Here is a 14,984-nt window from a genome sequence, read left to right as displayed (position 1 = left end):
ATTTATATCGGCAATTCAGACACGTATTATACATTTTAAAGTAGACGACTTTAAAATGATATTGCCAATATTGATGAATTGCGTTCCTGGGACGACTTTACTAAAAGATAGTTCATTCGATTACATGAAATCATTACATTTTTCCCTCGTGATTTACTATGGAATCTCTAACGCGAGAATTTCAGTGCCACCGTTGCATTTGGTTGTCTTTTTAAAGACAGATCACATGCTATGATTTTTTGTGGCGGATATTCTTGAGTTGGGATTGATTTCATGTAATCGAATGAACTATCTTTTAGTAAAGTCGTCCCAGGAACGCAATTCATCAATATTGGCAATATCATTTTAAAGTCGTCTACTTTAAAATGTATAATACGTGTCTGAATTGCCGATATAAATGAGTCAGATTAAATAAATTATTAGAAGAAGTTTTTACTAAGCAACAACATTTTTGTTTATTTAGTATTATTTTGTATTTTGACAACGACACCCGACTTGGGCGTCGAAACGTTAATAAAATCATTTTTAGGTAAAATTATGGCTTATTTCCCATTTGAATATACTTGATTATTCCCTTTAATGTTGGCAGTTTGGTTGTAATATAAACTATATATGATTTTCAAGTCTGTATAATCTAATCCCACTACTTTTAAGATGGTTATGAGCTTACCATGGTTCACTCTATCAAATGCCTTTCTGTAGTCGATAAAAGAAACATCTCTGCATAAGCAGCTGTAAATCGAATAGAGCCTCTCGAGTGCCTAAAAAATCAAGTAATCCAAATTGTGTCCATGACACTTGTTCTTCGCATTTTTTACATTATATATATATATATATATATATATATATATATATCAATTTACAAATTATTGGGTTAACAGCTGAAATGGAAGACTCAGTGTACTCTTTTCTACGATTCCAATATTTCGTTATATATATATATATATATATATATATATATATATATATATATATATATATATATATATATATATATATATAAGCATTAAAGCATTCGGTAATCTCCATAAATACAGACACAAAATAAATAAATACGAGTAACTACTATATCAATAAGAATTATTATTATACCTACTAAAAAACAAAACATGCATGTTCCTTCAAGCTGTTACAGCATCTCTTTTGACTATTCGAAGTTATTAAAGTATAAAATAATTGAAATTGGTCCAAACACTGACCTTTGAAATAATGCCCATGGTTTGATTAGAGCACTTGCATTAAAAATTGGCAATTTGCCATCTAAATTTCAAAATGTTTGGAATTCATATCGGATTTTACAGGTCAATTAGTATCTGAAATTCCCTTTAAAAAAATTGAACCAGGCGGTATCTGTTCTAAAACACTCATCATTTTTGGGTAAATTGCATATTATAATCCTATTTTTTGCTAGTCGCTTCGAATTAATTATTAGCCATGATAATTTCACTATGCGGACATTTCAAAAGGTCGGCTAACAGACCAGGGCGCATCTGTAAAAATATTAGTACATTTGGACGTTGAGAGGTGACTCAAATTTTTTTGCAGAAATGGCTTGAAAATAACTCAAATAATAATATTTGAGCTATCCTCCCTCTCAAAAAGGTCCGGAACATTGTTTAAATAATCGAAATGTCAAAAAATGATAAAAAAATTCGATTTTTTTCTTCGTATTTTGATTATAACTTTAAAAGTATTCATTTTCGAGAAAAGTTGTACTGACATAAAAGTTGCGTAATTAAATTTCCTACAAGACAGAATTGGTTAAAAGTTTAAAAAATAGTCACCCTTGTTGCAAAATAGCAATAATTGCGAAAAAACCATACAAAAACAAGTATTCGCATTTTACGTTTTTCGACCATTTATGCTACACTTAGGACCTTCATATTTTACCCAAAAAAACTTTATAATATAGTAAAACAACACTGTAAATTTTATTAAGATCGATTTAATAAATTTTGCAACCCAGCTTTCGCAAAAAAATTCATTTTTTCAAAATGTAACAGGACTAAAAATACAGCAGATATCAAATTGAATTTTTTTGCGTATAGAAGTGTACTCTACCTTTCATTTGCAATTTGTAAAATTAAAATCGATTAACTACCACGACAGGAATTTTTTTAAATAAACATTAATTATTGGTTCTACGCGCAGGACAGCGGATAGTTTGCTCCGATTGCGCATTCCAATGACCTTTGATAATGATTGATACATTTTAATTTTTATTATATTTCAATATAAATAAATAAATTTGTTTATTGCAAAATAAAAACACATACTCTATCCTTTGAAATAACACTTTTTTTAGCAAAAACTTTCTTTGTTCATATATTTTAACTTAGAGCATAAAAGTTTATTATTTTTAAACATATGCAATTGTTTAAACAATATTTCACAAACAATAATAAAATTAGTTTGATTTTTGTGGAATTAAAATATTAAAATACAACAAAATATAGAGTAAGAAAATAATATATTAGATAAAGATTGGAAAAAATTTTGGTGGAAATCAACTTGTGTGAATCGAACACCGCTGTCCTGCGCGTAGCACCAAAAATTAATGTTTATTAAAAAATTTCCTGACGCCGTGGTAATTAATCGATTTAAATTTTGCAAATTGCAAATGAAAGGTGCAGTACAGTTCTATAAGCAAAAAAAATTCAACTTGCTATCTGCTTTATTTTCAGTCCTGCAACATTTTAAAAAAATGAACTTTTTTTGCGAAAGCTGGATTGCAAAATTTATTTTACAAAATCTGTTTAACCGATCTTAATGAAATTTATAGTGTTGTTTTACTATATCATATAGTTTTTGTGGGTAAAATATGAAGGTCCTAAGTATAGCATAAATGGTTGAAAAACGTAAAATGCCAATACTTGTTTTTGTATGTTTTTTTTTCGCAATTATTGCTATTTTGCAACAAGGGTGATCATTTTTTAAATTTTTAACCAATTCTATATTGTAGGAAATTTAATTACGCAACTTTTATGGTAGTAGAAGTTTTCTCAAAAATAAATAGTTTTAAAGTTATAATCACAAAACCAATAAAAAACTCGAATTTTTCCATCATATTTTGACATTTTGATTATTTAAACAATGTTCCGGACCATTTTGAGTGGAAGGATAACCCAAATATTATTATTTGAGTTATTTTCAAGCAATTTCTGCAAAAAAAAATGAGGCACCTCTCAACGTCCATCTCAAAACAGATGCGCCCTGGACTATAATAGTATGGTATAACTAGACCCAAACCCAGACATCCAAAGTGAAAGTTATCTTCCCACACCAAATTGTTTTATATGGTCCACATATTCTTCAGTAAAAAGTAAAAAGTTACACCATTTTGAGCATCCAGTTTGGGGGGGACATGGGGGAGAAGTCGGTAAATTAGTAGTTTTTTAAATTAGTAGTTTGATTCAGATCTTTCGGTCCTTTTCCTAGACGAAAAGAGAGTAAATACGTGACCGTGTTCTTTATTTGCTTTCTTCTATATTCGTCGTCTGTGCTTATATATTGTAGAAGCCAGAGATACGGGATGCAGCCAGAAAGCAGTTTCTTAGCGAAAAGTCTTAGATTTAAAATATTGTGTATTATTTATATTTCGATTTGCGTCTTAGAAGTGGAATTATTGAATTCGCGGTAATTTCCCTTAAATAAGGCAGCCTGTTAGTGTTTGATTCAGAGTTGTGACTACATAGCTCCATTGATAACGTCTGAGAGGCAGAAATAGCTATCTGGAGATGGTGGTCCAACTCTGAATCAAATAAAAACAAAAACTGCCTTTTCCATTTTCCATTCCTCTATTCATGTTAGCCTATAGAAGTTCTGAACATGAAGCAACCGGTTATTCTCCATCGATGATGATTACCAGAAAAGAAATGAAGCTTCCCTCAAGAGCTTCCCCTGGTAAATTGTAAAAATTGGAAAAAGTCTACGAGTTTGCCCATAAAAGTTTAAACCTTCAAATTGACAAAACTACGGCCAGGTTGGACATGCATGCTACCAGAACAACCAACTTTCGAAAGACTTGACTCAGTATGGTTATACAATCCCATACATAAGAAAGGACTTTGTCCGAAACTTTAACAGAACGATCTAATCTTCCGCCTCCAGTTTTCAGTCAGAAGTAAACCCAAAATAGTTCATATCAAAAGATGGGCCAATACCATGAAAATGATCCACCCTGTCGGCCTGGTCCTGATGGTCCAGTTATTCGAGGCGAATAACTATAAAGGAACTAACAGTGTTACGACAGTTCTGTAAGATGTATCCCACATAGAAAAAACCCCTTGACAAAAAAGAAGAAGTATTAAAATTCTAGATTATTCGAGATGTCATCGAAACATTCCAAAATCTGGCCAAATATCCAAGTAGGTGGAGGCCAATAAACTAAAGAAGAAGAAGAAGAAGAACATTCCAAAATGTCTAAATTCGAAAAGTCTGGAACGTCAGAACATGTATATAAACATAGGAAGTTGACATTTAAAATAACAGTAGTGTGACAGTACCTAGTAAGGAGTTATTATGACTACGGGCCCTTTAACGCTCTTTCGCCGATACACCAATAATCACTAAACTATTGTAAACAAATATTGGTGTTTGAATAAATAGATTGTAAAGCAGTGTAACAATACCTTATAGTATGTATAAATGCTTAAAATTCTAACAATAGTTTGGTATCCACTAATAGCAAACCATTTTAACATAAACTGAATAAGCTGGCAATGCTTCGAAAATCAAAACTGAAAAAACCAATTGCTCAATAAATATCAAAGACCGTTTAAATACCTACTAGAAATTGTCTTAAAGTAAAACTCACCTCAGCACCAGATTTCTTCGTATACTCGTTCAGAGCGGCTATCCAAACACCAAGTAACTCGTGGAAGATGACAAAGTCATTATACAACCACTGCAGCACATCATTGACCCACAACACACACACGTTATCAGGTCCGGTGCACTGGGGGGCCGGTACGTACCTCGGCTTCCTGCTCTCGGGAGCAGGGCTTTGTCTCGTCAAGCGTTTCCTCACCGGAGGAGTCGGAGGAACATAACCTCCACCTCCACCACTTCGAGCAGCCAACGGAGCTGACGACACTTTCTTCACAACCTTCTCCGCATCGATGCTATCGGTTGTCTTCGCGGGAGCTTCTATCAACTTGGCTTTGGCTTCCGACTGAGTCTTTTGTCTGTTCTGGAACTTCTCGTAGAGTACTTTTCCCAACCAGAGAATGAAGAGGGCGGCCAGAATCCAGCCGAAAACGAACATCGCTAGGGTATCCATGGTAGTGTCTCCTGAACCATCAAACGTGCAGATCAAATCTTCAACCACTTCCGCTAGATCCATCTCAAGGCGGCCATATTTCTTTTAAACTGTCTTGGGCCGGGCTATGCTACTCACGCCATACGGTTGATTCTGTAAAAAAGTTTAAAGTTACTATTCGCATTGCATTGGTGTAGTGGTAAGGTGCTTATTTCGGAGAGATTACTAAAAATAACTTCTCCCAGATCTCCACATAATTATAAATATCTCTGCTCCAGTTTAAGCCAGAGGCGGAGATCGAGTATGTTAGAATGGATTGAACGCGAATAAAAATATCAATATTTTTATATCGGAAAATTTTATTTACTTTTCAGAACGATATACAGGGTGTAACAAAAAGGTAGGTCATAAATTAAATCACATATTCTTTGACTAAAAATAGTTCGATTGAACCTAACTTACCTTAGTACAAATTTGCACATAAAAAAGTTACAGCCCTTTGAAGTTACAAAATGAAAATCGACTTTTTCCAATATATCGAAAATTCTTAGAGATTTTTTATTGAAAATGGACTTTTGGCTTTCTTATGACAAGAACATCTTTAAAAAAAAATAATAGTGAAATTTGTGCACCCCATAAAAATTTTATAGGGGTTTTGTTTCCTTAAACCCCTCTAATGATTGTGTACGTTCCAATTAAATTGTTATTGTGGTACCATTTGTTAAACACAATGTTTTTAAAACTTTTTTGCCACTCTGTATTTTTTCTATAAGCCAGTTTTTATCGAATACGGCTTCTTTTTTAATATGTTTCAAAATTTCTGAGTAGGCTAGCAAAACGTAAACCAGGTCTCTATAATCCTACTTATCCATTTACAAAATGTGGTCGATTTTACGAATAATGTCCAAAATATCTCGATAAAAACTGGCTTATCCAAAAAGTACTTAGAGGCAAAAAAGTTTTACAAATATTGTGTTTAACTAATGGTAACACAATAATATTTTATTTGACACGTACACAAACATTTGAGTGAGTTTAAGGGAACAAAACCCCCATAAAATTTTTATGGGGTGCACAAATTTAACATTTTTTAAAATATGTTACTGCCATAAGAATGCCTCATTTTCTTAACTTTTCTTTTCTTCTTAACTTTAAAGGGCTGTAACTTTTTTGTGTGCACATTTGTACTAAAGTAAGTAAGGTTCAATCGAACTATTTTTTGTCCCAGAATATGTGATTTAATTTATCGCCTACCTTTTTGTTACATCCTGTATAATTTGTGAAGTGTCTAATGTATAACTTTCTTCGGATATAAAAGCTGATTCTACAGTGTGTCGTAAGTTGGAACCACACAGGGAACTTTTTTATTATTAATTTTACGAAAAAAAGTTATTTTTTATAAAAAGTTGTGCATGGTCTAAAACCTACAACTATCAGGTCTCAAATTTTATCAATCTTATACGAGGTATGTCAAAAAAGTAAAGTGATATTTCACAATATCGAAAATTGTTATTATAAAGAGTTATTTGGAATTAAAAACTGTGTTTTATATATATATATCAAATTTAAAATATAAATTTTTTGTCAAATTACCGATATCGAACATCTTTTATATTTATTACAAATGGGATAACCCTCCCGGTCGGATAAAAAATGATAAGCAAATTTTTTACAAAATAAAATTCATTAAAAATCTATTGAACATTAACAATTAATAACCTTTCAATTAGTTAATATTATCAGCCTTATAACATTTTCACGATTCATTTTAAATTGGTAATACCATAATAATTCATTTTGTTATAATCATTATTACCTCCCTGAATTCACTAACCAGTCAACTTATCCGCCTTCTCTTTCAATGCAGGTAATTGATCTATCACGAAACTTTTCAACATCTGCAAATAACCTTTGAAGATTCATCTTTTCCCTGTAGATAACCCCACAAGAAAAAATCGAGTGGATCAAATCTGGAGACCGAGGAGACCAAAAAATTTCCGAAACCAAAAATTCGGAAATCTTTGTTTGCTTAGCAGTTTTAGGATATACTTAAGGGTACTTTCACTCTTACATGAAATATTTAAGTCGTACAAAGTCAAAGCTTTCATCAAAGTCAAAGCTTTCATCGCTAATCCAAAAAAGTCGCAAATTGATGAAATACACTACATACCTACCATTTTATTATTGTGATATTTACTACATATTTACGGTAATAATAATAAAGTACCTATTTACGAATCAACTAAGTTCGACCTGTGGTTTGACCACGCCTCGTGAATCGTGCTATACCGCGTCAGAAAAGTCAAACAGAGAGAGGTGTTTTGAATATTTTTTCTAAATTCTCGCGGAACCCCTACAGCTGTATCGCGGAACCCTAGGGTTCCGCGGAACACACTTTGAGTATCGCTGGTCTACTGCATAACGTTATACGACTTTTTTTAAAGAGATTATAGTTTTTCAAGGTTTTATACTTTTAACGATTTTTTATAAGATAATATAATATAAAACTAAAAATAATATTATTATATAATATATTATATATTATATTCCTCGACACCTAATATGGTAAAAGAGGCAACCGATTATGTATGTATGTATGTTATATATTATATAATATTATGTTATATATAGTATATATAATATAATATTAAAATATAGTATATATGATATATATCATATATTATATAATACCTAATATAAAAAATATTATTTTTTACACTTTTTACGATTATTTTTGAATAAGATATTATTTTTCAAAAGTGCTTGCAACGATTTTTGATTTTACGATTATTTTTTAAATTTCTAATTATAACTTTTTTTTCTTGTACATGAATATACTATATATTGCTCAATAAAGAGAGCTTAGTTTCTGTTCTTTAAAATGGTGTATCATCTATATTTAAATAATGGAAACCGAGTGATTCTTTGATATTTTTTTAGCTGTATTATTTAAAATTATTTCTTTTACAAAAATTACATAAACATCAGTCTTAGAAAACATCACTTTAGTTAAAATTATTTAAACGTTGACATTTAAAAAATTTTCAAAATCAAATCCATCTCTTTGTTAGCATTAGCTTCAATATCTTCCTTTGACACCTCAGTTATCTTAGAGTTCCCACAATTAGTACCCATGCACATGCACCCTTTGCAGAATATTGAACAACTAATTCCTATCTTCCTACAACCGCAGTTTTTTATACATTCTTTGGTACATTTAAGTACATGCTATTTTTTCAAAGCAGAGCTTGTGGTGCAGGAGCTTTGACAGTAAATATTGGAATTAATCCATATTTCGAAGCTTGCCCGGCCGAGTCAAGTGGATCCAAAGTATTACCTATAAAAAATAAGATACAATTATAACATACAATCACATAAAAAAGTTATAATGGGAAATTTAAAAAATAATCCTAAAATCAAAAATCGTTGCAAGTACTTATTACATTTTGAAAAAGCATATCTTATTCAAAAATATTCCTAGAATTTTTTATAATTCACCATTTTAAAGTAAACATAATAATCTTTCTTTTTTATTATAATATAATATATACCTGAATGTAGAAAAAAAAGTTATAATGGGAAATTTAAAAATAATCGTAAAAAATATAAAAACTCGTTAAAAGTATAAAATCTTGAAAAAGGTAACCTCTTTAAAAGAAGTCGTACAACATTATACAGTAGAACATTTTAAAGGTAATTGATTTCTATTCCTCTTGTACCATTGCATATGACTAAAGTTACGTAGAAAATATTACAGAACAATATTTGCGAAATAACAAGGAAAATTGCCCAAAATTGCTGTGAGTGGCGAACTTTGAAAAATCATATTTCGAAAACTGTAAATCCTAATGACCTCTACCAAACAACGTTTTAAAGACAAAATATGTAAGTTTTTTTCCTGCGAAGCAATGTCTATGCCTATATCCCCGTGGACAAAAGTTATGGGACAAAAAATAAAATTTCTTTCTTTTGGGTTTCTTTGTGCTGTTTCTTTTGAATATATTTTTGTAAGAAAAAGTATCTTTGACTTTAAAAAGCTATATTTAGATAGGAAATTTAACCAGGAACAATTTTTATGTAGACGTGTTTGTACCAAAAGTGCAAAGAACTCACCCTAATGTAACCTGTGCCCAGGGACTAATTCACTAAATTTTAGCACTCCGCGGTTTTTTCATATATAGAGATTCATTGACCATATGAAATAATAAAAACCCGTTAACGTTGTAGTTCCTTTCTATAGTACATAATCAATAGCCTAATAAACAAAATATTATATGTATTACATTAATAAATAATGTCAGGATATAAATATCGATGCAGTATGTAATTTTTTACTAATCGCTTGTCATGATTAAGACACATTATTTGATAACCTCTTTTTGGACCGTTTAACGTTATTTGTTTGGTTTAGCCAAGCTGATAGACACTAAATTGCTCCGATTGCTTATAATACATAATACAGTGTGGCCAAGAAACTCTCCTGACAAACAAAGACCGGAGATTCCTCAGATAATTTTAAGACAATTTAACCCAATTCACCTAATCCGAAAATGCTTTCTGAGGGAGCTAGGGCCCTTTGAAGATGACGCCATGTACATAATTAGTTTTTTAATACCTCCAGAACGCTTTTATTTAGAAAAACTAAAACTGGTACACCTATTTATCATCCAGAGATAAATCGATTCTATCAATTGCGAATTTCTAATACCGGTCATAGGCGTCCGTTTTGGATAGGGCAACGGTTATTTTATCGCATAACTTTTGTGTTTTTAACTTTTAAGCATTTTTGACACTGGGTTATTAAATTGTGAGGTACTCTGATACTAAAATTACTCTTGCTTTAAGTCGGTAGGGTACACCGTTTTCTATAAAAATTTATTTAAAAATTTTTCGTTTTTTGAAAAAAAAATCACGGTGTATTTGGCATTTAGTATTAGAATACCTCATAATTTAAAAATCTAGTGTCAAAAATACCTACTTAAAAAAATAAAGACAAAAAATAATGCGATAAAATAACCGCTGACCTACCCAAGCCAAAACCGACGCATATGACCGGCACTAGAAATTCGCTAAAGATAAATAAACGTAGCAGTTTTCGTTTTTCTAAATAGATTTTTTTTTGAATTTTTTTTTTTCAAAGTCAAAAAAATGAAAATTTTTAAGTCGATTTTTCTAGAGAACGGTGTCCGACTTAAAGCAGAACAGCAGAAGTAGGTACCTCCTGTTTTATAGTTTATTTCTCGATAATGCATGATTTTATTATCTGTCTCTGTCTACTCCCATTTCCCAATTCCTAAGGATCGTGATATCCTCCTAATAGTCCTAATAAATTTTCTCCATTGATCTCTATTTTCAACTGCTCTAAAGGCACATGTCCACTATGTTCTCGAACCTCTTGCGCTCCGCTCTCTCTGCAACTGGTCCAATAGATACGGCATGCGCTCCTCTACATATAAACCGCCACCGATTGGAGCGCGCACCTTGTACGGTCCGGAAACGCGAACGTATTCACTTTGTGGATCAGTTGCAGGAGCGCGAACATAATGGATACATGCCTTAAGAGTTTCGCAGAATGAGCGGACCACTGAATTCTAAATCTGGTTGGTGACCCTTCTCTTGGATTTCTCCACGGAACGTTTCCAGAAACAATTACTTAGGGCTGTTTCACATTATAAGAATTTTGAACGTGCGAGGGTTTTCTCGTGCGGTAGTTTTGACGCACCTATCCTTTTCACACAATAAGAATTGAATCGCACGAAGATATTTTGTTGTGTTGTTTGGTATATTATTTTTATTTACACTTTGTGGCTGAGGTAGGTAGTAGGTACATCAGGGGTTCCCAAACTGGGGGGCGCGCCCCCCCTGGGGGCGTAAGGACATGTCAGGGGGGGCGCGAGACAAGTCGAAAATTAAATTAAATTCAGGTGCCTACGTAGTCTTTCTAAAATTCTAAATTAACCATGATGTTTAGAAAATTAAAACAAACCACTGTAACATCTGACTTTACTACATAAATTTGAAATCGAAGGCTTGAAAGAATGGAATGTGAGCCGTTCAATGTGGCAATAGCGCGCATAATTTGACAACCGAGCGTTTCCAAGCACTGCCTCCCTCCTTCCCTCCTAACCGCCAGACGCAGGCCAGCTAACCGCAGACGCAGCTCTTATCAATTGTGACTCAGTGTTTGAGATACCTTGGCGTAGCCTGCACTTATTTTTGCATTATAAAAGCGTACGTGTTGTGAAATTTTAATTGTGGTAGTTGACTTTTATTGATTTCGTTGATTTGAGTGAGGGAAGATAATTGTAGTCAAGATGAGCTCAGCAAAGAAACGCAAGTATAATGATGGTTATATCAAATATGGGTTTATTTGTATGCGTAAAGATAATGTCGAACATCCTCAGTGTGTAATTTGCTATGAAGTATTAAGTAATGATGCAATGAGACCTAATCGTCTTGAAAGACATTTGTCATCCAAACATAACCCTTTTAAAGACAAACCAAAGGAATTTTTTGCTACAAAATCCGAAAATTTAAAACGCATGAAGTTAGATAGTACTGGTTCTACTGCTCAGTCATCTGAAAAAGTTCTTGAAGCTTCATATGAGCTATCACTTCTGATTGCTAAAGAAAAGAAGAGCCATATTATTGGAGAGACGCTTGTTAAACCGTGTTTGTTAAAGGCAGCTGATATTATTCTTGGAACGCAGAGTAAGCAAAAGTTATCTCAAATACCTCTTTCTGACAATACCGTGAAACGTCGCATTGATGATATGGCCGAAGACATACAAAACCAGGTAGTTGATGCAGTAAAACAATCGCCATTTTTTGCTAGTCAGCTAGACGAGAGTACCGACATAGCACAATGTTCTCAGTTAATTGTTTATGTTCGGTATGTTGAAAATGATAGAGTGAAAGAGGAGCTACTCTTTTTTACAGAGTTGGAGACCACGCCAAAAGCTATTGATGTTATGAAAGCAGTGTCAGACTTTTTTGACAAACAGGAAATCTCTTGGCAAAAACTAATCGGTGTATGTACGGATGGCGCGCCTTCAATGCTTGGTTCTCGCTCAGGATTTGTACAATTAGTAAGAGAGAAAAATGCTGATGTGACTGGGATACATTGTGTTATACATCGACAAGCCTTGGCAGCAAAAACTCTTTCAAATGAATGCAATGCTGTCTTAAAGTTGTGTATTAAAGTAGTGAATTACATAAAAAACAGTGCGTTGAATACTCGACTGTTTAAATCTCTTTGTGAAGATTTAGGAAGTGATCACAAAACACTGCTATTTCATACAGAAGTACGATGGCTCTCAAAAGGAAACATGTTAGCAAGATTATTTGACCTTCGAGATGAAGTAATCACCCTCTTGGAACAGCAAAAGCAAAATGAACTAAGCGTGGCCTTCAAAAAAAGTTGTACCCAAGTAATATTGGCTTATTTGTCACAAACACGCTTCAGAGATATTTATGAAGGATCAAGTTTGAAAATCCGAATATCAAACCATTTGGAGAGCCTAATTGCAGAGTTCCAGAAATACTTTCCAAACACTTGTGACGATAGTATTTTCAGAATGTCAACCGACCCATTCCATGTCAACATAGACTCCTTGCCTGAATCACTTCAAGAAGATGCTTTGCAAATAAAACATGATTCCTCTGCCAAATACAACTTTGATATAATGGACAAACCTTCATTTTGGGTAAAATATTTCAAAGTGTATCCTAGTGTATCACGGGAAGCTCTTCGTTTATATTTGCCTTTTTCAAGTACCTATTTGTGCGAAAAAGCATTTTCAACACTTGTGGCAATTAAAACAAAGTATCGAAATAAACTTGATGCTGCTAGTGACTTGCGTTGTGCACTTACTAAAACTCAGCCACGAATAGGCATACTAGTAAAGAAAATGCAAGCCCATCCATCTCATTAACCAACCTAATCTATTTTTTCTTTTATTAATAATTTTTGTATTTTATTAAAACTGATATTGTTGTATTTTATGGCAGTATGTATAAATAAATGTTTTGTTTTTTATGTAACACTTATTTGATTTTGTTTTGTTCCCAGGCATATACAATTTATTGTTAAGGGGTGGGAGGGGGGGGGGGCGCGAGAAACTTTCATTTCAACAAAAGGGGGCGTGGTACACAAAAGTTTGGGAACCCCTGAGGTACATGATACAATGTCTGATATGTATCATTACGATGTATCATTACAAATGGTATTTTTTGTTCATATTTTTGTCCTAATGTACTTTACTGCGTATTTAATTAATTTGCAATTTCTATTTTGTGAGTTATTATTTCTTTTGTTTTCAATTAAAAGTCTTAATTTGTTTTTATAATCGTTGTTCTTTGTTCTACTAAGTTATTTGTGGGATCTTGGATTAGCTCATACAATCTATGTAATAAACTATTCTAAATGGGAAATAAGCCACAATTGAACTAAAACAATGATTTTATTAACGTTTTGACATCCGATTTGGACGTTGAAACGTTAATAAAATAATTTTTTTGGTTAAATTGTGGCTTTTTTTCCCATTTAGAATAGTTTATTACAAAAATTCCACAAGAAACCAGCTTCAGAACAACATTACAATCTATGTTTTTCATGTACAGAATTTTAAAGACCCTCTGTCATCCACTCATTTTTAAATGTTGTTCCCCTCGTTTTAAATGTTGTTTATAGATAATTTCACACAAGACGTGACCGCCGCCCTACTCCAGTCTTCACCGAGTCGTTTACCCTATAAAACTAAATATAATTTCGTAGAATAAAAGGTATTGTTATATTATATGGAGCGAAATCAGATTATAGCGTTGTGGTTACTTTATCGTCGAAGAAAGAGAAATAAGAGGAACCGAATTCATTGGGTCCATCCTATTAACGCAAAAAGATACTATTTATATATTTTTATATTCACACATATTGATGGAACACCCTCTATACTCAACGTTAATTGCAACTATGTAAAATAACGCTAATTATAATATACTTAGCAGTTTTAATTATTGTTGTTATCATTAACATATAAATAATTTTGCTGTACTTACCAAATGTGTTTTTTTCTTTATCACCTAATTCGTCAAATTCACTGTTAAGTGCACGGCATACACCATTCCAAGCATTTCTCGTAAAGTTTCTATCTCTACATATTTCTATTGTTTTGTCCCAAAGAACATGTCTTGCTTCAATTAATGTTATTAATATTTCACTATCAACCTGAGACATCATAATATAAAATATATTATGCACCTACTTCAAACATCCACAAAGTGTAAATGAAAATAATGTACCAAACAACCAAAGAAACTAGACTGAACGACAGTATCATATGAAAGGATGCATTAAAGTTGGATTTATAGTTTGACGTAGCGTAGACGTAGACGCAACGGAGACGTAAGAAACGGACTGGAAACGTAAGAAAATATTATGTCAATTTATAGATCAACGTAGCGGAATTTTTGCGCATGAGTAGAAAGAGTAAACAATGACAATTCTAATTCAACAACATAGCCTATAAATTATGCGAACAGTAATAAACAAACTTTGTGTTTATTTATTTATACTTATACTATTATTTATTATAATATTTATCTGTTTTGTGTGTTACATGGATTAGGAAATAAACAAAGGTATGCTCCTTGGTGCCGCATGCCGTGGGATTTCCAACTATTTTGTTTCATTTCCTGGTCTTTAAAATGTTTATTGGATTTGCCT

At 32.4% G+C, this 14,984-nt stretch overlaps 1 protein-coding gene across 8 annotated transcripts in view; it reads right to left on the bottom strand.

The window, feature by feature from the left end:
- The window catches only part of LOC126892895 (phospholipid transfer protein C2CD2L), a 254,093-nt gene that overhangs the window by 140,147 nt on the left and 98,962 nt on the right, over positions 1–14,984 (bottom strand). For all 8 annotated transcript variants that reach the window (XM_050662719.1, XM_050662718.1, XM_050662721.1 and 5 more), the window contains exon 2: positions 4,817–5,413. In XM_050662719.1, the coding sequence (XP_050518676.1) occupies positions 4,817–5,344 (528 nt within the window). In that variant the 5' untranslated portion in view covers positions 5,345–5,413. The remainder of the gene's footprint in view (positions 1–4,816; positions 5,414–14,984) is intronic.

Source organism: Diabrotica virgifera, chromosome 9 (assembly GCF_917563875.1).
Source record: "Diabrotica virgifera virgifera chromosome 9, PGI_DIABVI_V3a".
Lineage (NCBI taxonomy): Eukaryota > Metazoa > Arthropoda > Insecta > Coleoptera > Chrysomelidae > Diabrotica > Diabrotica virgifera.
Note: the sequence above shows the minus strand (reverse complement) of the source record. Positions and strands in the feature narration are given on the sequence as shown.